At 40.4% G+C, this 27247-nt stretch overlaps 1 protein-coding gene across 2 annotated transcripts in view; it reads right to left on the reverse strand.

Moving 5' to 3' along the window:
• Window positions 1-27247, reverse strand: part of LIPC (lipase C, hepatic type) — a 79505-nt gene that overhangs the window by 22841 nt on the left and 29417 nt on the right. Inside the window, exons 2-4 of one of the 2 annotated variants that reach the window (XM_075100248.1) lie at window positions 7860-8047; window positions 6109-6288; window positions 3360-3477 (exon numbers count right to left, since the gene is read on the reverse strand). In XM_075100248.1, coding sequence (XP_074956349.1) covers window positions 3360-3477; window positions 6109-6288; window positions 7860-8047 — 486 coding nt within the window. The remainder of the gene's footprint in view (window positions 1-3359; window positions 3478-6108; window positions 6289-7859; window positions 8048-27247) is intronic. The other variant, XM_075100249.1, reaches the window with a different exon arrangement.

Genomic DNA, 27247 nt, shown 5'->3' on the forward strand with positions numbered 1-27247 from the left:
ACATCATTGTGTGGGGCAACACTGCAGAAGTAGTTTTTGAGAAAGGAGAGAAAATAGTCCAAATCCTTCTGAGAGCTGGTTTTGCCATAAAACAAAGTAAGGTGAAGGGACCTGCATGAGAAATCCAGTTCTTGGGAATCAAATGGCAAGATGGACATCGTCAGATTCCAATGGATGTGATCAACAAAATAGCAGCCATGTCTCCACCAACTAGCAAAAAGGAAACACAAGCTTTCTTGGGCATTGTGGGTTTTTGGAGAATGCATATTCCAAATTACAGTCTGATCGTAAGCCCTCTCTATCAAGTGACCCGGAAAAAGAATGATTTCAAATGGGGCCCTGAGCAACGACAAGCCTTTGAACAGATTAAACGAGAAATAGTTCATGCAGTAGCTCTTGGGCCAGTCCGGGCAGGACAAGATGTAAAAAATGTGCTCTACACTGCAGCCGGGGAGAATGGCCCTACCTGGAGCCTCTGGCAGAAAGCGTCAGGGGAGACCCGGGGTCGACCCCTAGGGTTTTGGAGTCGGGGATACAGAGGGTCCGAAGCCCGCTATACTCCAACTGAAAAAGAGATATTGGCAGCATAGGAAGGGGTCCGAGCTGCTTCAGAAGTGGTTGGTACTGAAGCACAGTTGCTCCTGGCACCCCGACTGCCAGTGCTGGGCTGGATGTTCAAAGGAAACATCCCCTCTACACACCATGCAACTGATGCTACGTGGAGTAAATGGGTTGCACTGATCACCCAGCGGGCTCGAGTAGGAAACCCCAGTCGCCCAGGTATCTTGGAAGTGATTATGGACTGGCCAGAAGGCAAAGATTTTGGATTATCACCAGAGGAGGAGGTGACACGTGCTGAAGAAGCCCCACTGTATAACAAACTGCCAGAAGATGAGAAGCAATATGCCCTGTTCACTGATGGGTCCTGTTGCCTTGTGGGAAAGCACCGGAGATGGAAGGCTGCTGTACGGAGTCCTACACGACAAGTAGCAGAAACTGCTGAAGAAGAAGGTGAATCGAGCCAGTTTGCAGAGGTAAAGGCCATCCAGCTGGCCTTAGACATTGCTGAACGGGAAAAGTGGCCAGTGCTCTATCTCTATACTGACTCCTGGATGGTGGCAAATGCCCTGTGGGGCTGGCTACAGCAATGGAAGCAAAGCAACTGGCAGCGCAGAGGCAAATCCATCTGGGCTGCCACCTTGTGGCAAGATATTGCTGCCCGGGTAGAGAACCTGGTTGTAAAGGTACGTCATGTGGATGCTCACGTCCCCAAGAGTCGGGCCACTGAAGAACATCGAAACAACCAGCAGGTAGATCAGGCTGCCAAGATTGAAGTGGCTGAGGTGGATCTGGACTGGCAGCGTAAGGGTGAACTATTTCTAGCTCGGTGGGCCCATGACACCTCAGGCCATCAAGGGAGAGATGCAACATACAGGTGGGCTTGTGATTGAGGGGTGGACTTGACTATGGATATTATTGCACAGGTTATCCACGAATGTGACACATGCGCTGCAATCAAGCAAGCGAAGCGGGTAAAGCCTCTGTGGTATGGGGGATGATGGCTGAAATATAAATATGGGGAGGCCTGGCAAATTGGCTGTATCACGCTCCCACAGACCCGCCAAGGCAAGCGCCATGTGCTTATAATGGTAGAAACAACGACTGGCTGGCTGGAAACATATTCTGTCCCACACGCCACTGCCCGGAACACTATCCTGGGTCTCGAAAAACAAGTCCTGTGGCGACATGGCACCCCAGAGAGGATTGAGTCAGACAATGGGACTCGTTTCCGAAATAGCCTCATAGACACCTGGGCCAAAGAGCATGGCATTGAGTGGGTGTATCACATCCCCTATCACGCACCAGCCTCTGGGAAAATTGAACGGTACAATGGACTGTTAAAAACTACACTGAGAGCAATGGGGGGTGGATCTTTCAATGTGTGGGATACACATTTAGCAAAAGCCACCTGGTTAGTCAACACAAGGGGATCTGCCAACCGAGCTGGCCCTGCCCAGTCAGAAATCCTACATGCTGTGGAAGGGGATAGAGTCCCTGTAGTGCACACAAAAAGTATGCTGGGCAAAACAGTCTGGGTTCTTCCTGCCTCCAGCAAAGGCAAACCCATTTGTGGGATTGCTTTTGCTCGAGGACCTGGGTGCACTTGGTGGGTGATGCGGGAGGATGGAGAAATCCGATGTGTGCCTCAAGGGGATTTGATTTTGGGTGAAAACAGTCAATGAACTGGAGGGCACTATGTGAACTGCCATATAATAAATACTGTGTGTCGCCTCTGTGTTGTATCAATGATATCAGAGTACGAGCCTCCCAACCCATGGAAGATCAACTATGAAACAAGCCGTGCAGCAGTGATGGAACGATGACTGACTCGGTATGCAGCAACCCAACGCCACACACCATCTCTCCCACCCTGAAAGACTGATACGACAGATGGAGCCCAGAGTCATGGACTGGGTGAACTCAATGGACATTTTAATGGACATTTTACAGGGAAGGTCCATGAACTAAGGGAATGATGTCTGTGTATTATGTTAAAGGATGGGAAGGGGAGGGGTGGTGGTTGGTATGGTTGTATTGCATCGTATGGGACCTGGGCATGGTGTAAATGGTATGGAATAAGGGGTGGAGAATGTGCTGGTGTTGGCTGAGAAGGGGTTAATTCTCCTCACTGTGGGGGTCGCCTACCTTTCCAGCTTCCCGCGCTCTGCCGCGTGGCAGGGGGGCTGGGAGGGGCAGGGCCATGGTGGGGGCAGCTGACCCCGACTGGCCAATGGCAGGTTCATTCCGTACCATGTGACACCATGACCAGTATCTTGGGGGGGGGGCAGTGGCAGCACGGAGGCGGCGCGGCATTGGGTCGGCGGGTGGCAAGCGGCTGTGGCGCGTGTGGTTTGTTTCAGCGGTTCGTTCCCCCTCTCCCCTCCCTTCCCCCTCCCCCAGGGCTTTGCGCCTCTCGTTGTTCTCCTTTACATTGCATTTCTATTGTTGTTTCTTTTAATTTTAATTATTAAACTGTTCTTATCCCAACCCACGAGCGTTACCCTTCTGATTCTCTCCCCCATCTACCGGTGGGGGAGTGAGCGAGCGACTGCGTGGGGCTGAGCTGCCGGCTAAACCACAACAGTAGGAAAGATAATTATGTCTAGCTTTGATACTTCATTTTGAGAAGTGTTTCATTACATTTTCTATATCTAATTTCTAAACCAATGGGATGAAACTCTTAAACTGTGGCAAATATTACTATTCAACAGCTAAATATTGATATGACATTGATATGTCAAATATCTATGCAACTTAAACCAGTTGACTGCTCTATTTCTTAAAGTTAAGTCTTTTACCTGTAATTCTTCCAATCTTGTTTGTACCACTGATATAACTTCCAGCAAATCCCGAAACATGAGCTCCTAGGCTGTACCCAATTAGATGAGCATTGCTTCTGGAAAATTGAATAGATTCCTGGAAGATAGCAGCAGCTTGATTTAGATTCAGAAAATGTGAAAAGTAAACAGTGAAACACTTACTACAAGATATGAATGCCATGAATTACAACACAATAAATTTGTACCTTGATGATGGAGGTCAAATGAGGTGCATGCACTAAATTTCTTCACTGACTGAATGTTATTTCTTTCCTCCTTTTCATGTAGGAAGAAAATGCCACACATTTGGGCACTGCTACTTATGTGCTATGCTCAGGAAAACTATTAATGCAGATAGTAAGATTTTCGTTGCTGTTCACAGGTGATGAAAACATGCATTGCCTTTTGTCTGTAGTATTTGAATTTCCTATGACTATAACATGGATATCTGACATTTAACTTCAGTATAAAAAGTGCCTTCCTTTTTTTTTTGCCTGACATACTAGCACAAGCCGAATTAGAAGACAAAGTATCAAAACATTGATCAGACAGACATGCTAAGCAATATGACAATGACATCTCTTGTACTGATTTATATGAAACTGGGTATCTGATCTGAAACAAATCTATTGAAGCAGAATTGGCCTCAGGTCCTTCTTTCTACATAATCCATACTATTTAGATCTTCAGCATTGCACCTGAGCTGCAAGGCTCAAAGTTTTTCTGACCTGTGAAGAAAAATTTGGCATATTTTTCTTGCAGGAAAGGCAAATCTCTGTTTTAATTTCATTGTGGATATTGCCTGTCCCAGTGGAGTGGCTTTGCAGTCTCGATACCTGTCTCTTGTGAAGATGAGGTGAAATTTGGCAACCTGCTTTTGAGAGAGGCAGCTCTTAGAAATCCTGAGATCCGACCAATTTTCATGGCAGGTGTTATTAAGATGGATGCTATTGAGATTGTTACTGATCATGCCCTATTAACTCTTGGTGAGCTAAGATTTACTTTCTTTTTATTCTTTATTAAAATGTTGCACAGTGCTGTAGCTTTTGTTACAGCCATTGCGGATATTTTGAATACTCACCTGCGTGTAAGCAGACAGAAGCATATAGGGGCAGATAGTTATGGGAGTTGGAATGAAGGGGTTTTTAACTGTGAAACTCAGGAGGGGTGCTTCTCAACAGAAGGAAGGTTTACTGCTTGAACACACTCAATTGAATGCTGTGAAAACTTATGGTATATTTAAATCCTGGAACTTATCATGGTACAAAGGAAGCTACCTACAGTGCTGGAGCAAAGAGTCATTTATTCAAGCCTTGATTTGTTTGCTGACACTGGAGAAATCACAGACTGTCTGTGTTGTTGACAATGTGGTGTGTCCTCCTGGGAACTGGACAAAGTCCACCATTTGATTCATTCAATAATTAAACAGCTTCAGAATATTACTTTAGGCTCCAGCAACTTAAACTACATTTGACCAAAAGCCAAGGTTTCTTGTAATGTTGCAAAGAAAAATAGTGACTGGCTCTTCTGCCTTCTCTTTTTTGCCTGTTGTCCCTCATTGGGCATGATATCTGACAACTTCTAGCCCTGCCATTCCTGCTGAAAGCAGCTTAGCCCTTCAATGCTACAAATCTTTCAGCTTTGCAGTGTATTTCCCTTCCACCTTAGGCCTCACCATATTTAAATTAATGTATTCAAAAATTCATTGTGAGATATAGAAGTATAATTTCTTTTCAAATTAGGTAGCTTAAATTAGTACTAAAGATAGAAGAAATAAGAGTTGCTTAGGGTGCCTGATTTGTATGAATGACTCTCATTCTGGTGTTTCCTTTCTGCCTTTTCTTAAATAGTGCTGGAGACCAGTGATCCCTTGTGGACTTGTCTGCAGCCTTTTGAATCCAGCCATGGCCACTCTTCCCATGTAGTAGGAGTTTTGATAAGTAGTTACTGCATTAGCGTGGCTCTGTACTCACTACTTCCTCCATGTCATCTGCTTTGTGAGACATGGCAGTCCTCTTACAAAGTCTTCCTTTACTTTCTGGATCTCTAAGCCATTATTTTAGAATAATCTTTGGGGAACTGAGGCAAAAATCAGACACAATGTGATGCTTGAATTCTGCATTAGGAGCAGAAACTAAGTACCTGTTTTACTGAACTAACCACTTGCAAATCAGAATCATTTAGGTTGGGAAAGACCTTTAAGATCATCAAGTCCAACCATAAACTTAACACTGCCAAGTCCACCACTAAACCATGTCCCTAAGTGCCACATCTGCACATCTTTTAAATGCCTCCAGGGATGGTGAATCCACCACTTCCCTGGGCAGCCTGTTCCAACGCTTGATAACTCTTTTGGTGAAGAAGTTTTTCCTAATATCCAATCTAAACCTCCCCGGTGCAACTTGAGACCATTTCCTCTTGTATGATAATGTGTGCCTGCTTTCAAAGTGTGGGACACTCAGCTGTTTGCACACATGCTAACTGAAAAGCTAAAGTAGCATGAAATTATCTGAGTTCTAAAGATATATCAAAATATTTTAATAAACAAGACCACTTGCTTTTTTTCTCATGCATGATGAAAGTTTTATGAATTCATATGAAAGTTTATGGAAGAAAATTTTGCAATGTATTAAAGAAATGTAAGGGATTGAAATGAACAGCATTAACCAGCATAGTATTTCGGGAAGGTGGCAGAAGCATAAGAACAGATTGATCTGGGGGCTCTTACCTCCAGCCATTCCAGGAAGTCTGCTATCTCCTGTCCTATGTAGCGTGTGTTCTGTACAGCAATGGGATAGTGCTGGTGAGCAAATGTAAGCCAGTCTGCAATGATCACATTCATTTGTTTATGCTGAGACTTCAGAGCTGCTGCCATTTTCCAAATCCAACCTTCTAACATCCCATCCACCTGTTTTATTAAAAAAAAACCCTTAAGCATAAACAATCTCTGCCAAATATTTCTTCTGAAAAGCTCAAGAAAACAAAACCCAATATAAAAAAGGAGGGCTTATGGATGATAACCAGATTGTAGGGGCTTCAGCATGCTTCAATGCTGAGGATCTTTGGGTTTCAGTGGACAAAAAAAATAAAAATGTAAGAACTGTATAATAATTTGTCTTGTAATATGAACTCTTATCAGTGAAATGATGTCCCTAAATATCTTCACTCATCCTGAGATAATTGGTATTACTGCTTAAAAAGAGAGGCAGACATGCCCAGAAAATCTCTGCCTTCATTCAAGAGCAGCTGTCCCTGAAAATTTAAGCCAAAAGGGTTGGAGAGGGAGGGAGGCTGGAGGATTGCAGACCAGTGGGTGTTTACCTTCTACAACTGTACCATTTTGAGATATGCTCTTTCTGGTCATTCTTTTTTTAAGGACCAGATCACAATTTCTTTATTAGCATCAGAGTCTGCTTCTGATTTGATGGACTAGAATTATTTTTTAATCTATCAGATTTAATTGTTGCTCTAGTAGCACGTATTTCCTCAATTGATAGACTATCCTTATCTCTTCTGGTGTTTTAACAGAATTCGAGGGTCTCAGTTTTGGATTTCCATACATATTCCTCTAAGAGCCCAACACCTCTGTAAATTAAGTTAATATGAATGATAAACTTCAATGCCAGCAGCTTCAGGTCCACGGTTTGGATTTGAGGAGGGTATAGGTTTTGAACAAATTATTCTTTGTGAGGCTTGCCTACAGTAATCTAGGGCAATATTTAATCCAAAATCAGCTCTGCTGTTATTTAAGAGTGTTATATGCATCAAGGGTGGTGTTCAAAGTTTCTCTGCATATTTGCAGATGTGCAAGAAAGATCCGTTTTGCTGCCTTATGTGATGACATTGGTTCTATGAGAATCAAGGATCTGTTACAATGACGTTATTTCTTATCCTGCCTTTTATTTCTTTTCAACTGATGAAGCTGATCAAAAGTCACTCTTATACTGCTGTGCTTTTGAGAAAGGTTTTCATAGTGGATTTTTTTTACAGTTTAACTGGAAGTGGTTCAGTGATAATTCCTTGATATTGAAGGCTTCATTTTCAGCTGAAGGGGCTTATAGAGAAGTTCTCTTTAAAGGTGTATCTGTGAGAAAGATGTGGGGAGATTGTGTGCACTGCTTTTCAATAAGTCTGTAAATATCTGGCAGTGAACATATCAGAGAAATGAAACTGGGATTCAGTTCTCCAGAGGCATAGCATGTTAATTCAGCTACTTGTTTGAACTCTGCTGGCTTTAAACCAGGACTGAATCTAATTCTCAGCCTGGAACTCCCATATGAAAAAATTGCTTGTAGACTGTTCCTTCAGAATATTGGGGAATATCCACTTTATATTATTTCTAGCCACAATTGCTACCAGGAAGAACCACCATCTTTCTAATCACAACCTTCTGAAGTTACTTTTGGCACCAGCATAATGAGGAGGAAAGTTTGTCAAATCAGATGTAGTTCGAATTAAAAATAAAATGTGAGTTCATACCGACCAGCCATGGACTATCATCACCAGAGGAAGAGAGGAATTGAAACTGCATTTGTCAAGAGTCTCCAACTGTTTAAAAAGTATCTGACAGCCGCCTTCAGTTGTATCTGTATAGAGTTGAAATTTGGTTTCTAAGTTTTGCTGATCTTTCTTTGTTCTAGTATGCTGACTCTGTGATCCCAGTGCCTCTGAAATGAAATTCATAACAACAATCATAATAGGATGGAATCTAAAACCTGAAGAAGTTACTAGTGAAACAGTTTATAAGACAAAGTAAACTAATAAGATTGAAACCTTAGCTATGTATAATTGCTGCCTACTCCAGGTGGGTGTAAGATGTATATTTCGGGTCAAAAAGGCAATCTCTTTCAAAGTTTGAGATGGTCTAGATGTACCTGAGTCCATCTCTTTGAATAATAACAATTACACAGGGAATAATGATCTCATTGCTATAGGCCCTTGTAGAATGTGTAAGTATTTTAAAAACTTAGGACAGGTGTTGTGACTTTACAATGTTAGTGCAGGCACAGGCAAGCACATTCATAGGCTATTAACTCTGCAGGCATATTTTACTAATGTACATTTGCTAGTAATCACTGAGGAAGCCTCATTATGCTAAAATAACCATTTTATTCAGAGTTATAACTCTGCTTAGAGACTTGGGTGGCTGCTTAAAACTATTAGACCACATAATAAATTATTCTTTTTCTCTAAAAGGTTCTTGTTCTAGTTGTAATATTCTTGGTGATTTCATTTTTTAGATAAAATAGCTTGGTACATATAGGACAGCATTTTCAGAAATGTCTATTAAGTACCTGGGATGGTACCTGTAAGAAAGCGGGGCAGGATGAACTGTGGTCTTACCAACATTGAGCTTAGAAGGAAAAACATTATATTAATGGGTTTTTTGCTGAAAAATTGAGTCAAGTAAAGCAGAAGCTTACAAAAATCACAGGGTGACATGCAAGCGTGGTGGTTCTTTCTAATAAGACTTCAAACTGTTTATTTTCTTTATGTGAAAATAATCCATGTAATAAATTATTACTTAAGCTTGAAAAAAATGGGGATTAGTAGAAGAAAAGTTAGGGTGTGATCAACTAGACAAATAAGAGATTGCAGTTCTTTGTGTTGGAAAGGAAACTTAGAGTGGAGAGAGTTTAATGGAGTTCCTTGGGGACTGGTTTTTGGCTAATCTTGTTTCAGTATTTTCATTAAAGAAGGAGGCAGGAAAGGTACAAGACTGACAAAATTTGGGAGGCATTTGCTGATGAGACCAAAACATTAAACAGTAAGAACTAGACAACCTTGAAAACACAGCAACAGAAACAGGTAGAACTTTCATACTATGAAGTGCAAGATCATACTGTTGATAGGAATTCCTGTATAAATGGGACTCAAAATGAAAGTGACACAAGGATAAAAAGACTTGACTCTAGTAATCAATAACATAACTGACTATGAGTCACTGCTGTGATTTGGCTGTGAGAAAGGAAAATGTAATTCCAAGATGCATCCAGGAAGGTGTTTTTGGTAGGAAGAATGTTAGTGCCAATAAGTTAAGGAACTTTTTAACCACATACAGTAGAGTGTGCATAGCTCTTGTTACCCTGTTCAGGTGATACCAATTCAAGCTGCAATAGCTGCTCAGCAGTACCTCTAAAATGGTCAGGGAGGAGGCTTTTGTTTTAATTAGACCTAACAAATCATGAAATAGTCTTGGAGGTGAAAATTAAGTATCTTATTCACTGAGAAAGAAGTTAAAATGGTCTGTGTTAGAACAGAACTGGCATTAGTTAAATTTTAGTTCTTACATTTTTCTTGCATAAAAGTTCCTCAGTATAACATTAATATCAGAAATATTGTATTTTATCTTCTAGGTCAGCACATTTCATTTTTTTGTACATCACAGCACTTATGTCTGTTTTCAGAAAACATCTAAAATAATATTAATTTCTGTATTATATCTGCAAATGTATCCTGAGGTTCTATGACGCTGTTGTCTTGTTATGATTTTGATAACAAGGTATTTCTTATACATCTACAGATGAGCCTCTATCCTGCAAGAGTATTTAATGATGGGAAACTCCCATATTTATATATTTGCAGTAGTAGCATCTTATAATGCACAGTACAAACAATCCTAATGTGAAAGCATGCTCGTTTTAGATCAGACTGTATTTTTGCCACATGTCAGTCTTGTTACAAACTTTATTCAAGGTTTTATTTTAGTATAATGATAAGACATTACAAAAACAGCATATTTAATTTGGTTAAGTAAATGGCAATTCTGGCAAGAAAACTCCCGTACTGAACTGCACGGGATGTGCACTGTTTTCTATTTGTCGCTAATTATTATACGTTCCAAGTAACTCCAGGCAATGCTATGTTGCATAGCTAGGATACTTTATTGTAGAAATGTGTTCAGCCTTTTACAAGAGCTGGAATTTAAAAAGCTTCAAAGTTAGTGACAGTTTGGTTGTTAGAATTCTTAGCTTCAGTGTCTCACATTTTTCGTTAATGGCACTTTTAACTATGACAGCTAGCTAGGACTAAATCTGATTATTTCTCTGTTACAATGTCTACTTAAGAGCATTTCTGTTGGATTTTTTTTGCTGGGAGGTGACTGAAGAAATTAATACTAGGAGGAAGTGAATCTAGATAAAGAACTGAAAATTGCAAAGAGCTTTAATGATGCTGATATTCTTAACCTTCGGTTTATCCAGGCTTTGGGGAGTAGTCTCTACACAAAGATAAGCATTGTGTTCTATTTTTAGCACAAAAAGAAAATCAAAACAACTAACTTGTGCCAGTTCCATTGTACACATCCTTTCTTTGTTTTATGTCTTGTTTTCATTTTCTTTTCCCTCTCTCAGTGTTTGTGCAATGCAAGAGCGCATTGTCCCTCTCCATATTGTTTGTACATACTATGGAAAACAAGTCTAATAAATAGCTGTTTTCTTTATACATCAAATATGAAAGTGCTTATGATGCTTTAATGGATGAACTTTGGCTTGCCAGTAAGCCTGAGAGAGGGAATTAAAAATACAGTTTGAACTTCTTCATGGCTGTCAAAAGTTAAATGTTGCAATAGACTCTGTTGTGTTATTAGACAAAGAACTGCTTCAACTTGTTAATTCATGTAATGACCTGGAGAAGGATATAGAGTCTGAAGAGCCTGTCTTCTACAACAGACTCTTACTAAAAGTGTCATACCAGTGATTCAGTGACATAATGGAAAGGAACTGCAAAGTTTCATAAATCAGTTTACAAAAACAACAAAATAAAACAACTAAAATTTTTCCCATGCTAGTTGCAGCTAAGAGTGCCAAGATCTTTCTGAAACTCCAAAAAGTTTCTTGTTGGAAAACTAGCCCTTACCTAGGTGAGTGAGTTGCTGACTTAATTTACTCTTTCTCTGAAAATCCTACTCTAACATAAATTCTTTCAGGAAAGGCAAGGCAACATGGCCACACTGATCCATTTGCTATCATAAATTATCTTGATGCAGAGCAGCATGTTAATCATGAGCAAGCAATGTTGTTGTGACCTCGTGACACCCCAAAGGAGGTTCAGTCCTTTACTTTTCCTTACTTTGTGTTAATGAGGTCTATGAGGTGCAGCAAAGACTGTAACTGGAGGCTGGGTTTGTAAAAACCACTTAACTGTAATATAGCAGTTTCTTGTGAAACATTTTGGGGTTAGTTTTGACAGACAAACCAAAACAGTTTTAGATTTGACCTGAGATAATTGTGTTTTTAAGATCAGATTTGAAAAAAACAAAACAAAAGAAAAAAAAAAAGGAGAGGCACCTACATGCCTGGTAGGAGGGCTAGTAACCATCTGAGTGCAATGCACACTGGTACGTGCAAGATAAGAATTTGGTTAGTTTCTCACTGTTAGCATTTAATTATTGTTTGCATTATTAGTGTTCATTGCTTTAGGTGATGCCTGTCCTGCTTCTAATAATGTGAGCTACAAGCTAAGATGAAAGGAGCATATGAAGAATGAGAAAACTAGTAAGTATGAAGAAATATTTTTTCTGTAAAAAGAGGTCTTGTAAATAGTAATAATAATAGTTCTATATGGACCAACCTTAAATTATTTTAACTAAATCTTCTCTTTACCTGTAGAACTAGGTTAATCAAGGAGACTGACTTAGATTGAGTAACCAAAAAGATGAGAAGGCATATGGTTTTCTTAACTATGGAATTTTTGGAATCTCTTCTGAAATTTACAGATGTGATAGTCATGCTTTAAGACTTGAAAATGGAAAATTAAAAGAAATATTTCTTTCTATACCAAGTCTAATTGGGCATAAAAATACAACTACAAAATATCTGCTTCACACCACAAAAATTTCCTAAAGATGTGTCAGGAATGAGGGCAAAGTATGGTAGTACTATATAATGTTAAAGGCAAAATTTTGATATTTGCCAAATCATATAGTTTAAATTCATCTTATGGTACAGCATAACGGTTTTGATTACAATTGGCATTCCCAATTAAGGAAAATATTTTTCTTAGCCAGAAAAGCTAATGTTCAGCATTCTTCTTCCTGTCATGGAACTCTACAGGAAAGTTTCCTAATAAGGTCTCACTGAAGAGAGTTAAAGAGAATGTTTAAGTGACAGTCATCTAATACAAAAGCAATTGAAAAACTAATTAAGTAAACCCGAACAGAAGATGAACTTTGGGCTGCTGCTATGTGAAGAATACTTAAAAATCATGCATGTAAGCATGTATACACACACCACTACCTAGACACAACATATTTTTAATGATTGCCTTCTGATCCTTACTGCAGACTCTCCATGTTCATGAGTGGATTTGTCTGAGCTTTAATAAATCTCCTGTATCTTTTGGATAATTTTTACTGGTTTTCATACATAAAAATGTTTCCAGTAGAGTGCTTATGTATTGTGATGTTATTTTAGTGTGACCAATATCCAAAATATTTAAGAAACAAGTGACACAACTATTGTGGTCCCCAGAATTAGACAATTCTGTTGTGAAATTGAGCAAAGGCAGTGACATGTTAATGATTTTTGTCTGGGCTGTGGAAAGTGGAATATATCACAGATCCCCTCATTTCCAGTACCCATTTTTTTAATCACTTAAAAGAAGAACTAATTACATGGAAGTGTTCAGGTCTCCCAATTTGTCAAATGTCCTCCTTAGAGCTATTCTTGCTAGAAGCATAGTTGTCAGTGTTCCTCTTGGGTATGGAAAATCCTCTTCAGTAACCCCTTTTTGTTTAGCAGTGCCTTGCATAATTTCCAGAATGTGTGCTTTCTAGGGAAAGCCATTTGCTGCAACTGACACAAAATGATGCAAAGAAATAGTAGACTATTAGAACATACATGGTGAAGGACTCCTAAACCTGAAAATCCTGCTAAATTTAAGCAATAGTGTATAAAACATAAATAGATGGTGTATTTCAGTTGCTTTATGTTTACCTAAGCACTTCATATCTCTTTGGGCATTGTTTCTTGTACAAGAGCTGACACAAAACCAGGGCTAGACTTCTGCTATTTAAAAATGTATCCAATCAAAAATATGATGGGAATAGATTGGAAATATTAGGCTAGCATTTTTTTGCTTTTATATTACTGATTTACAGCAGTATCTTGAAGCAGGGTGCGGTTCTCTATTTTGTTGAGATTAGTAGTTAAGGTATTTACATATAAGCCAATTTTTATAGTTTCTGTCAGTTCAAGGCTTTTGGATGCCATTGACTAACTGTTGAAAGTTCCATTCCATATAGTTCCTAGGTGAGGACTCCAGAGCACAGAGTGGTTTTTGGGTAATCTAGGTCTATTTGGTTGCTCCAGAGTCCCAAGCAAGATAAGGCAGTCAGAACTAAGGTCTGTTGATTTCTTGGTGTATTATCATTGTGCTTAAATTTTTTTATATCCTCAGGCAGTTCCTTCATATTTTCAATCTCCTTAATTTTCTCACCTTGCCAAATGAAAAGTGGGTAGCACTCACAAAAGAACGAATGAAGAAATATCAAGCAAGCAAGCAAAAACTAGACCAATTGGATTTAAAATGATGAGTTCTGTTTAGAAAGAGACTTTTGGGAAAAGCTTCCCATTTTCTTCAAGTGTGAATGAATAATGAGTAGGTGATACTTTTCTCAGCATCAGATGTTCTGCCTGAAAAGTATAATAATTTTCTGTCATTTCTTTTTTCTCCTGTCTTTCATGCATGCATGTCAAAGAGAAGTCAAAAAACTCCCTGTGAGTGTAGTTTATACCCAAACAGCACTAAAGGGAGAGGAGAGTCTGTTAAGTAACCATTGTTAACCCTCTGCTAACATACTTTCAACCCTCTGTTGGAAAATCCGTGAAGAAGAGCGCACACATTACAGAATCACAGGTTGGAAGGGACCTCAGGGATCATCTAGTTCAACCTTTCTAGGGAGAGCGCAGTCTAGATAAGATGGCCCAGCTCCCTGTCCAGATGACTCTTGAAGGTGTCCAACGTGGCACAGTCAACCACTTCCCTGGGGAGATTATTCCAATGGTTGACTGTCCTCACTGTGAAAAAGTTTCCTCTGGTGTCCAGTCAGAATCTCCCCAAGAGCAACTTGTGTCCATTCCCCCTTGTCCTCTCCATGGGACTCCTACTTGCAAAAAGGGAGTCTCCATCTTCTTTGTAACTATCCCTTAAGTACTGGTACATGGTGATGGGAGCCCCTCTGAGCCTCCTTTCCTCAAGGCCGAATAAACCCAGTTCTCCCAGCCTATCCTCGTATGGCAGGCTTCCCAGTCCTTTGATCATCTTGGTGGCCCTTCTCTGGACCCCTTCCAGCCTGTCCACATCCTTTTTGTATAGCGGGGACCAGAACTGTACACAGTACTCCAGGTGTGGCCTGACAAGCGCTGAGTAGAGCGGGATGATGACTTCTTTCTCTCTGCTGGTGATGCCCTTTTTGATGCAACCCAGCATTGGCCTTGGCCCGCCTTGGCCGCAGCAGCACACTGTTCGCTCATGTTGAGCTTCCTGTCCACCAGGACCCCCAGGTCCCTTTCCACAGAGCTGCTCTCCAGCCAGGTGGATCCCAGTCTGTACTGCACTCCCAGATTATGTTTTCCCAGGTGCATGATCTTACACTTGTCCTTGTTGAACTTCATAAGGTTCTTGCTGGCGCACTCTTCCAGCCTATCCAGATCTCCTGCAGAGCAGCTCTCCCTTCTGGAGTGTCTACTTCCCCCCTCAACTTGGTGTCATCAGCAAACTTCATCAGGCTACACTTGATGCTGTTATGCAGATCACTTATGAAGATCTTGAATAACATTGGGCCCAATATCAATCCTTGGGGGGCTCCACTAGTGACAGGTTGCCAGTTTGAGAAAGAGATATTTACCACCACCCTTTGGGTGCGGCCTGTCAGCCACTTCCCCACCCACTGCACAGACCACTTGTCTAGGCCATAACGCGCTGATGTCTCCAGGAGGAGGCTGTGGGGGACTGTATCAAAGGCCTTGGAGAAGTCCAGGTAGACAATGTCTGCTGCCTGCCCCATGTCAACCAGGCAAGTCATAGAAGACCACCAGGTTTGTCAAGCACGATCTGCCCTTAGTGAAGCCATGTTGGCTTTTCCCAATCACATGCTTCATTTGACTTGTGATGGCCCTCAGTAGGATTCGTTCCATAACTTTCTCAGGGACTGAGGTAAGGCTGATGGGCCTATAGTTACCCAGATCCTCCCTCGAGCCCTTCTTGTAGATAGGGGTAACTTTTACCTTCCTCCAGTCCTCTGGGACATCCCCGTTCTCCATGACTTCTCGAAGATTATGGAGAGTGGCCTTGTGATGATGTCAGCCAGCTCTCTCAACACCCTTGGGTGGGTGGTGTCAGGGCCCATTGATTTGTGGGGGTCAAGCTCCTGTAGTAATTCATATACTAACTCTTTCTTCACCGATGGTTGGTCGGTGTTTGGTTCAATTGGCAATTTTGTTCCCAAAGCCTGGGACCCTACAGTGCTGGTAAAGACAGAGGTGAAGGAGGTGTTGAGGACCTCTGCCTTTTCTGCATCATTGGTGATTGACTCTCCTTTTCTGTTTAACAGCGGGCGTATGTTTTCCTTCTTTTTCTGCTTATGGTTGACATACCTGAAGAGACCTTTCTTGTTATTTTTGACATCTACAGCAGTTTCAATTTGAGTTGGGCTTTTGCTTCTCTAGCTGCATCTCTGCATGCTCTGGCAATGCCTTTTGTATCTCTTGACAGATAATCCTCCACTTCGCCATCTCTGGTGTGCTTCCCTTTTGGATTTGAGTAGACCCAGGAGGTCATGGTTGAGCCATGGGGCCCTCTTCCTCTGCTTACTTCCCTTTCCTTTATAGAGGATAAACTGGCTTTGTGCTTCCAAGAGAGAGTTATCTCTCTCACCCAGCACTCACTAGCTCCTTTATCTTCCATGGAAGCTTCCGATGGAATCCCTCCCAATTGAGCTCTGAGTGCACTGAAGTTTGCTCTTCTAAAATCCAGAACCCTTGTCTTAGAGCTGACCTTCAGCACAGTCAGCAGTATCCCAAACTCCACAATATTATGGTCACTGCAGCCAAGGCAATCACTAACCAAGATATTACAAAGCAGATTTTCTCTAGTTTGTGAATAGCAAGTCTGGCTTGTGTTTAAGTACAATAATCAATAAGCTTGTTGCTTGTTGTTGCAAAGAACAGGGAAAGTAGTGCACAAAGAAACCAGCAGTGCCTCTTTGTTTAGAACTCAGCTGCTGTGTTCTGGGCTGATGCCCTGTGCAGAACAGTACATCCAGATCTCGCTCTCCTCTCCTGAAAAGGGTGCAGAAGGAGGCACCAACCACACAACTATTGAACAGCTTGCATTATTTACTGGGTAACAAATATGCTGTCCTCCCAGTTTCCTCATCTAAAGTAAAATACTACTAAATATGAACATTTAAGTGCCACTTGTGCAATGCATAATTGCTAAATTGAAATTAGTACCCCAGTGGTTTAATCTGAATTTCATGAAAAAATTACTAGAAAATCACTACAGTATGTCTTTCCAGGAGTGCTTTGGACTAGCACGTAATCTAGATCTCAAATTGTTACTATAAATTAATGTTAACAAATAATCATCTCTCCTCCGTTACCTAACCAAACATTGAGGTGCTGGAGTCGTCCAAAGAAGGGCAATGAAGTTGGGGTGAAGGGTCTAGAGAGCAAGCCTTATGAGGAGTGGCTGAGGGAGCTGGAGTTGTTTAGTCTGGAGAAGAGGAGGCTGAGGGGAGACCTTATCACTCTCTATAACTGCCTGGAAGGAGGTTGTAGCAAGGTGGGGGTCGGCTCTTCTCCCTGGCAACAAGCGATAAGACGAGAGGAAACGGCCTCAAGCTGCACCAGGGGAAGTTTAGGTTGGATATTAGGAAAAACTTCTTCACCAGAAGGGTTGTCAAACATTGGAACAGGCTGCCCAGGGAGGTGGTGGAGTCTCCATCCCTGGAGGTATTTAAAAGAAGGGTAGACGTGGTGCTTGAGGATATGGTTTATTGGTGGACTTGGCAGTGATAGGTTAGCAGTTGGACTCAATGATCTTAAGGGTCTTTTCCAACCTTAACACTTCTATGATTCTATAGTTTCAAGTAAGATTTAAAAGCAGATAAATGTTAGAAGAAATACTTTCATCCTTCATGAAAATGCTTCCTTTCAAATAGATGCATGACTAAATTATTTTTGCCATGGTTTCTGCCAAGGTATTTGGATGTCTGATTTGGAGCTTGTATTTCTTTTTTCTTGATATTAAGAGCAAAAAGAAGAAATATTCCCAAACTGCCTGAATGAAATATATTTGTTCATACAATGTTATCAGATAGAGGAGGGGACAAAAGAATAATGATAAATGTGAAGCTAAATAGTAAGGACTCTTCAGACAGGAGACAAGACACCTAAGAGCAGTGTGGCTAGAGGTCTATAAAGTCATGCATAGCATGGGGAAAATAGAGCGGGGATCACCTGTATGTCTCTCCCAGTACAAAATATAAGGATTATTTTGATAATAATATGATAGCAAAAGATGATTAAATGGTTCTCCTTGAGACATGTAGTTAATCTCAGAATTCCTCACTGAGTGTTATGTGGGTATTAAACATTTTATATATGTAAGGTTAGCTGGAAACTGGAAGTGCCTGTGCAAGAGAAATCCAGTGAGGACACATAAACTACAAAACACTAAACACATAGAGCCCACCTTTTACTCTGGTGATCTGTGAACTGAAAATGGTTGATGACAGGGAGGGTACATGGTGGAAGTGCTATATGTATATGTACACTTCCCCTGCTGAGCATGCATTTGCTTTTGGTCACTGCTGCAGGTGGTTGAACTAGCTGGACCACAGATTTCATCCACTACAGCCACTCTTAAGTTTGATGTAGAGCTACCCAGTATTACTTTTGACTTGTATTTTAGCTGTTTTCTGAAACAGAGGTTTTGGAAAATATTTCAGTTGAAAACAGTTTCATTCCTGCTTTATATCCAGGTTATCGGTGTTACTATTTGCTGTTGTTCAAAATCATTAATTTGTCTGGAACTATGTGTTAATTTTTAGTAATTAAAAAAATAATGTTGAAAGAATTGATTAGCAGCATTTTTAGGCTAATTTATGTTGAAATGTTTGGAGCTTTGATTTGCAATTTTGTTGCTGTTGAAGTTTTGGCTTTTTATCTAGTTTGGGCTGGAAAATGCTCTTGGGATACAAAAATATTTTCCTGTTCAGCTCTAGTAAAGCTTCAAGTCAGCTCTTACCATGAAAGAGGTGGACAAGAGCTAAACAAGAAGTACAGATCAAAGCATTCAAAACAGTACATGTAATTGCTTATAGCATTGTGATCAGAGCATTGTTTTCTTCAGTTTTATTTCTAAACGATGAGGAGAAAACTTGTATTAATTATGTGCATATCCCTTGGAACTATTTCATATATACTGACAATAACATGACAGGTCTTAATTTTGATTAAAAAAAAGGCAGCATTGCAAAAGATAAGACACTTTTGGAGCTGTATTTTAGGATAGCTGTGCTGGAAGTGGGAGTTCATTTTCTTCCTATGGTTTTACTTTTTTTGCTGTGTGATCCTGCAGTGAAATCACTTGTCTGATGCCAACTTGCTGTGTCAGAAATTGAGTATAACTTGTGGATCACAGCATTCTGTAAGATGAGGAGAAATGAAATATATGTGTCAAGATCACATGGTTGAAGCTTTGAAAAAAACCTGAAAAACAAAAAAAGAAATCCCAGGGAACTTAAAAGAATGAGAAGATAAAAACATTACAATCTCTACAATATTAGCACAGGAAGGCATTACTGAGTGAAACTTTCTGTGCCATGAGACAACCCTCCTAGCCAGACTGCTGCATAATAGCTATATTCCCTGGAAGATGGGGCGACCTGGTAGGTGGTGGGTGCAGGCACAGTGTTCATATGCACAGCCAGGCTTGTCTGCACAGGCAAGTTAGTGAATTATAGGTTTATTTGTGAATGTTTGGTACTAGCTATTGTCACAAACTCCCCTTGTGACTATTCATGCTTGGCACCATTCTGGTACTCAGAAAAAGAAAGGCAGTGGAAAATTAAGAGGTCAATGGTGCATGGGAGGTGACTGAGTGTTGCAGTAGAAAGGAGGAAAAAAAAAGGGGGGCCTCGAATTTGGATGAGTTTTAGCCTTACCAACTGTAGTAACAACTATGAAAAGATGAGACAGCTCTCCAGTACCGGGCAGCCTATTGGTTAAGTAGGGGAATCTGCTTAGCTTGAGTATAATTAAATCCCACTCTACTGAAGTGGCCTTTGTTCAAGTCAAGGAATAGAACTAAGCATCCAAAGGTCTCAGTCTAAGAGTGGTGACTTGGCATCTGATCCCTTAAAATTTTCATACTTCCAAGAACTCTGTAGAGGAAATAAATGTTGGGGAAGTTTTAATGGATATGTTCTTGGGAGCTATATTTTGCTTTCATCACCCTTTCCTCCATTTTTTCTTGTTTCCTTTTCTCTTGCTTCTTGGATGTGGTCCTGTGTTTTTCCATTGTGTCTTTGTTTGTTTGGGTTATTTTGTTGCGGTTTTTTGTTTGGTTTGTTTTTAATTAATAGATTTGTTTTATTTTTGCTGGTTTTGTCTGAAAGCCTTAGTTAAATCAAAATAGCTGAGAGGAAATCCTCTTTTTGCAGCACGTAGGAACTGTTTGCTTTGACAATCACTAGGTGTGTTCATCTAAGTAGGAGTTTGATGGTTTCAGTGATTGTAGTATCAAAAGGCTCTGATAATTTTAAGTGTATCTTGAGTTTCTCCAAACTTATCTTTTCCAGTGGATGCCTATAGTTATTTCTTCTAAAACCTCTGCAGTGCACACTGTTTACAGAAGTTATCACAATGCAATTATGTCTAGAATTGAGACTTCTTATCAAACACTGAATTAATTTTTTAAAAATTAGACTTAAGAGGGGTGAAAATTTACTGTAGATATGAAGTAGATTCTGTATACTGAACCAGCATTAAGATTTTTTATTATTGCTGTCACACAGGTTTTGTTATGATTTTCCTTGTATAGGTGAACTGAGTCCAGATTATAATAATTGTTATCACTTGAGCCATAGTTCGCAAAAAATTCTGGAGTACTTTTGTCTGTACAACTCACTCTTTTAGTAAAAGTGGTCACTCAATGGTGTCCTACAAAGATTTCTTAACATAAGTTTGGGGTGAGCTATTATCAAAATTGTTAAAGCTGTTGCTGAGCTGTGCAGGCCTTTCCAGGAGTCCTGTGAAAACTATTATGCAAGATTTTATTTTGTGGAATACTTAATATTATATGCATCACACAAAGCAAAAAGTCATTAAAAAGAGTAACAGCATATAAAACTTTTATTAGGAGTTTTACCCCTTTTACCCATAGGGCCAGGCACCCTTGCACACTGTGATTCTAATCGTAGAGACAAGCTGTATAAAATGATCAAAAATGTATTTTAAAAAGTCATGATGCTAAGGTCCAGTAAGTTAGATGGCCAGGCAGCCAATTCAAAGTCCCCTTCAAAGCCTTAAATCTTAATTCAAGCAAGATAAAGCTGCCTCTCAGCAGCACTGCATGGGCACACAGTGCTGGAGTTTTAACCGGCTAGTACAGCAACAGTGAGACTTCTGTTTCTGGGCTTCTGGCAGTATTTGGGGTTTGGGTTTAAAATTCCAAATTTGGGATGGGGAGAGAAAGAAATACTACTTTTTGTTTCTCCGGGACTTAAAAAATTGTAGGTTTTGAAGCTGTTCTGAGTCCAAAACTCTGGAAACCACTAGCAATAAATGTGTATTAGATGGCAGTAAAGTAGTACCTAATGATTTGTTCAAGTATCGTTTGGCTCATAATTATCCATTATAGCTATATAATTTATACAATTATCTTGGGTAGTATCGTGTATAGTGTGTACACAATAACACACATACCTGTATTTATAAAAACCATAAACAGTTCTTAAACGCTGTGTATAAATACTACAATGCTAATACGTACTTGATAAAGTATATTACATTCCCCTGATTATTACAGCATTTTATATTAAATATTACTTTGGGCATTTGTATTATTCTTCTCCCAAGTTACTAGTGATAGAATGAGAGGAAATAGCTTCAAGCTGCATCAGGGGAGTTTTGGATTGAATATTAGGAAAAATTTCCATACTGAAAGAGTGGTCAGACATTGGAACAGGCTGCCTAGAGAGGACATGATTTCAGGAAATTATTTGTGATTGTCAACGACCTTTCATTTTAATAGGTGTTGCAAGTACCGAGCACCTTATAGGATTGGGTTATTTTTTTTATTTGGATTTCTGTGTTTCTTGCTAGCCTACTCTTTAACCCTTCCATTTAGCTCTTCTGAAATCTGCACTCCTCCTTTCCTCCTTCCTCCTGAGCCAGAAGGTATTAAGTGCTGTCTGCTCACTTGAAATCTTTGTTCAGATAGAGCAAGAACTAGTAAGATGACTCTTCCTGAAAATTCTGTGATCAGACTTTATGCTGCATATATCTTTCTGCCCGTTTTTACAGGTCATCCAAAAACTGCTCACTGAAGGCAGCTGGGAGGAAGGAGAAAAATCTAGATTTAAGCTAGGGGATAAAAGTATATGAGTGAGTAAAAAGCCTCATTCTTCAGGGCATAAGTCAACCACTAATTTCCCGGATTAAAAAAACAACTGGATTATTCAGTATTGATTTCTCTCTGACCAGATTTTTAGTGTATCTCTGATTTGATCTATTATGTTTGTCCCTGTGGTCCTAGGTGTTTGGGCTTTGACAATGGTATGTCAGACTGAAAGAAATTTTAACATTCACTTTCAGTTGGATTATTTTTTATTTATATGTTTCCTCTTTATTAGTTGCAGAATTACATGAACCAACTGTGAAGAATGAAGTTGCTTTCCATATTTTGAATACATAGAAACTGATGAACAAAATCACTGTGTTCCAAAGTGAATTATAGTATGATTGTTATGTGTTTGTTTTCTAGGACACCTGAAATCACACACAATTTTTTCAGTTAGTATGTCTTAATTATAGATTGCTAAAGCCTGTTGCAAAGCAGTTGGGAAAATGAATAAACATATGAACTGTAAGTATATATATTTGAAAGTTTGGGATTGCAGATCCAAAAGTGTCTCCCAATAATTTGCAATAAGTAAGAGTTGTCAGAAGAACAAACTGCAAGCCAGGGACAGACAAAGGGTTCTGCAGGGGCAGAAGAACTAACTGAGGAGGGATGCTTACGTTTTGGTCTGTGAACCGAGTTTGTTTCCCAGTCAGTCAAAGCCTTATTGTGAACAACATGTTCCTGATGATAAAAATTATACTTTGAGGAAAATTACATTTTTGCTCATGATATTGTTTTCCTTCTTGGGATGGGGTTTTATTTTATAACTATTTTCCATGTTGGAAGTGCAAGCTGCAAGAGCAGCTGCACTTGCTCATTCTGTCTAGGCTTCTTCCAGCTTCACAAATGTACGAATATGAGAAGAGAAATTGTCCTCTGAAGTTCCTTTGATCTTTGCTTGTGATATCTCATTGGGGATAAATTAATAATAAATTAACTGAACCATGAATAAGCTGTTGAAATTCTTCACATTGTTAGATTTGCTGGTGGATGGTTAATGAAACAGCCTTGTGGTCTGTTACCAGGAGCTGTTCAATAGAACCCGACAGGGCAGCACAGTGAAAGTGCTGGAGCCAAGTTTGCTTTGCAAAACAAACTGGATCTGCTTTAGTGGAGAAAATTATACAAACATGGACAATATTAAATTTTACTATAAATTTGTGGGGTTTATGAGTTGGAAGTATGAAGTATTTCCAAGAGGGGTGTCCATTTTGCTAAATGAGGTCTGATCTTCCTGGAGTAGAAATGTAGGGATTTTGTTTGTGGTATTTGTTGGGATTAGAACAGAAAAATCCTCCATAAACTTAAAGGTGCAGATGGGATCATTAAACAATGGATTTATTAAATCTGACAGCCTGAAAAGCACAAAGAATCGAGAGTTCAGTTGCCAGATGGTGAAAAGGAAGTTGTTCAGAATTGATCATGTAACAGCAAGGGTATCAAAAGTCCTGCGAATTTCCTTTTGGAATAAGTGGGAGCTGGGAGTACTTAGTACACTTCAGATATGCTGACCAGTTTGTGGACTTTCACCTCAAGAATTTTCTCTGCTGTTGTAGTGCTTACTGCACTAGAAACATTAGTCCACTTAACAGCTTTGCTTGCTGATCAGTGGCATAGCTTCTGACTGCTGTACTGTTGTCAGAATTTAGATTTCCTAGTTTCTCTCATGCCCAGGGAGTGTGAACTGCACAATATATACAATATTACTGAATCACAACTGCTTTGGTGAAAAGGAGATATCAATCAGCTGGCTAAGTAGTGGACCTCAGTGCATGGGTCACAGGAGAAGTTCATAGCAGTCTTATCCCTTCTGTGATAAAGTTTGAATTTGGTCATGTTCAGTTTGGCTCCCAAATAAGTAGGCTGATTTGCCATGTTACCAAGTAGTCCCACTGTAGCTTAGAACAAAAAAGACAGCTAGACATGTGATAATTACCTTCAAATCTTAGTACATCAACGTCTGAGTAGAGTTAGCATACACAGCTTTGAGAAAGGATATATGCGCTGCATCACTAAAAACACTGATACTGACCATCTCTGAACCTAGATAATTTTGCACCTAAGTAATTAATAATAGTTCTTGGGAAGTTAGCAGTGGGGTATGCTTTGTGGGTAAGGTATTAATTGGTCAGTGAAGTTATTAATTTCATTTCCCTGTCTGTCCCAGACACGAACAGTAGCCTCTCCGAAGTCAAGGTTAACCTCTCTGTAGCTTCTGCATTGCTTACTGCGACTTCAGTGTTACAAACTATTCACCTTTGGGAACAGCTCAGACAACATGAAGGTAAAATTAATTCTAATGTATATTAGAAAAGTTCTGATAGTGGTGATAGGTGCTTAGATTGATAGAGTGGCAAGGAATAAATCTGCTGGCAAGACATAGACTTACAGAAGATTTTTCGCTTTAAAAAAATTCACTGTTTTTGAGACTTCATTACATGAGAAGGAAAGCTTGTGTCTAATATCCAAATTCTGGTGTCTTCGGTGCTTCTGAGTAATTCAATCAATTTATTTTTCTTACGCAGAAATAGTCACCCACCAACAGGTAGAACATGGTAGCTAATTGGTAAAAAGCCAGGAGCAGTATCACTGATGAAATCATTCATAGCCTTGTACAACTGTTTCACAGTGATTTAGGAAAAAAAGGATTTTGGAAAGAAAGGACGTTATTTTAATTAAAAATATTGTGATCAGTGTAAACCAGAAACTAATGTGTTTATGCTGTCTTGTTCTTTAAGTGTAAATTGCTACATTGACCCTATCTACATTCTATTTGCATTTTAAGATATTAATTTAACAAGTCTTTTTGGACTCTTATGCAGCTAGAGAAGCAAAAGCCCAACTCAAATTGAAACTGCTGTAGATGTCAAAAATAACAAGAAAGGTCTCTTCAGGTATGTCAACCATAAGCAGAAAAAGAAGGAAAACATACGCCCGCTGTTAAACAGAAAAGGAGAGTCAATCACCAATGATGCAGAAAAGGCAGAGGTCCTCAACACCTCCTTCACCTCTGTCTTTACCAGCACTGTAGGGTCCCAGGCTTTGGGAACAAAATTGCCAATTGAACCAAACACCGACCAACCATCGGTGAAGAAAGAGTTAGTATATGAATTACTACAGGAGCTTGACCCCCACAAATCAATGGGCCCTGACACCACCCACCCAAGGGTGTTGAGAGAGCTGGCTGACATCATCACAAGGCCACTCTCCATAATCTTCGAGAAGTCATGGAGAACGGGGATGTCCCAGAGGACTGGAGGAAGGTAAAAGTTACCCCTATCTACAAGAAGGGCTCGAGGGAGGATCTGGGTAACTATAGGCCCATCAGCCTTACCTCAGTCCCTGAGAAAGTTATGGAACGAATCCTACTGAGGGCCATCACAAGTCAAATGAAGCATGTGATTGGGAAAAGCCAACATGGCTTCACTAAGGGCAGATCGTGCTTGACAAACCTGGTGGTCTTCTATGACTTGCCTGGTTGACATGGGGCAGGCAGCAGACATTGTCTACCTGGACTTCTCCAAGGCCTTTGATACAGTCCCCCACAGCCTCCTCCTGGAGACATCAGCGCGTTATGGCCTAGACAAGTGGTCTGTGCAGTGGGTGGGGAAGTGGCTGACAGGCCGCACCCAAAGGGTGGTGGTAAATAGCTCTTTCTCAAACTGGCAACCTGTCACTAGTGGAGCCCCCCAAGGATTGATATTGGGCCCAATGTTATTCAAGATCTTCATAAGTGATCTGCATAACAGCATCAAGTGTAGCCTGATGAAGTTTGCTGATGACACCAAGTTGAGGGGGGAAGTAGACACTCCAGAAGGGAGAGCTGCTCTGCAGGAGATCTGGATAGGCTGGAAGAGTGCGCCAGCAAGAACCTTATGAAGTTCAACAAGGACAAGTGTAAGATCATGCACCTGGGAAAACATAATCTGGGAGTGCAGTACAGACTGGGATCCACCTGGCTGGAGAGCAGCTCTGTGGAAAGGGACCTGGGGGTCCTGGTGGACAGGAAGCTCAACATGAGCGAACAGTGTGCTGCTGCGGCCAAGGCGGGCCAAGGCCAATGCTGGGTTGCATCAAAAAGGGCATCACCAGCAGAGAGAAAGAAGTCATCATCCCGCTCTACTCAGCGCTTGTCAGGCCACACCTGGAGTACTGTGTACAGTTCTGGTCCCCGCTATACAAAAAGGATGTGGACAGGCTGGAAGGGGTCCAGAGAAGGGCCACCAAGATGATCAAAGGACTGGGAAGCCTGCCATACGAGGATAGGCTGGGAGAACTGGGTTTATTCGGCCTTGAGGAAAGGAGGCTCAGAGGGGCTCCCATCACCATGTACCAGTACTTAAGGGATAGTTACAAAGAAGATGGAGACTCCCTTTTTGCAAGTAGGAGTCCCATGGAGAGGACAAGGGGGAATGGACACAAGTTGCTCTTGGGGAGATTCTGACTGGACACCAGAGGAAACTTTTTCACAGTGAGGACAGTCAACCATTGGAATAATCTCCCCAGGGAAGTGGTTGACTGTGCCACGTTGGACACCTTCAAGAGTCATCTGGACAGGGAGCTGGGCCATCTTATCTAGACTGCGCTCTCCCTAGAAAGGTTGAACTAGATGATCCCTGAGGTCCCTTCCAACCTGTGATTCTGTAATGTGTGCGCTCTTCTTCACGGATTTTCCAACAGAGGGTTGAAAGTATGTTAGCAGAGGGTTAACAATGGTTACTTAACAGACTCTCCTCTCCCTTTAGTGCTGTTTGGGTATAAACTACACTCACAGGGAGTTTTTTGACTTCTCTTTGACATGCATGCATGAAAGACAGGAGAAAAAAGAAATGACAGAAAATTATTATACTTTTCAGGCAGAACATCTGATGCTGAGAAAAGTATCACCTACTCATTATTCATTCACACTTGAAGAAAATGGGAAGCTTTTCCCAAAAGTCTCTTTCTAAACAGAACTCATCATTTTAAATCCAATTGGTCTAGTTTTTGCTTGCTTGCTTGATATTTCTTCATTCGTTCTTTTGTGAGTGCTACCCACTTTTCATTTGGCAAGGTGAGAAAATTAAGGAGATTGAAAATATGAAGGAACTTCCTAGAAAGCTTGGGCTAGATGATCCCTGAGGTCCCTTCCAACCTGAGAGTCAGTGATTCTGTGATAATATGTGTTACATACACATTAGTGCAACAGAGCAATCTCCTTGAATGTAATAACTCTGAGAATTATTATTTGTGTT

The sequence above is a fragment of the Phalacrocorax aristotelis genome, chromosome 7, assembly GCF_949628215.1.
Source record: "Phalacrocorax aristotelis chromosome 7, bGulAri2.1, whole genome shotgun sequence".
Classification (NCBI taxonomy): domain Eukaryota; kingdom Metazoa; phylum Chordata; class Aves; order Suliformes; family Phalacrocoracidae; genus Phalacrocorax; species Phalacrocorax aristotelis.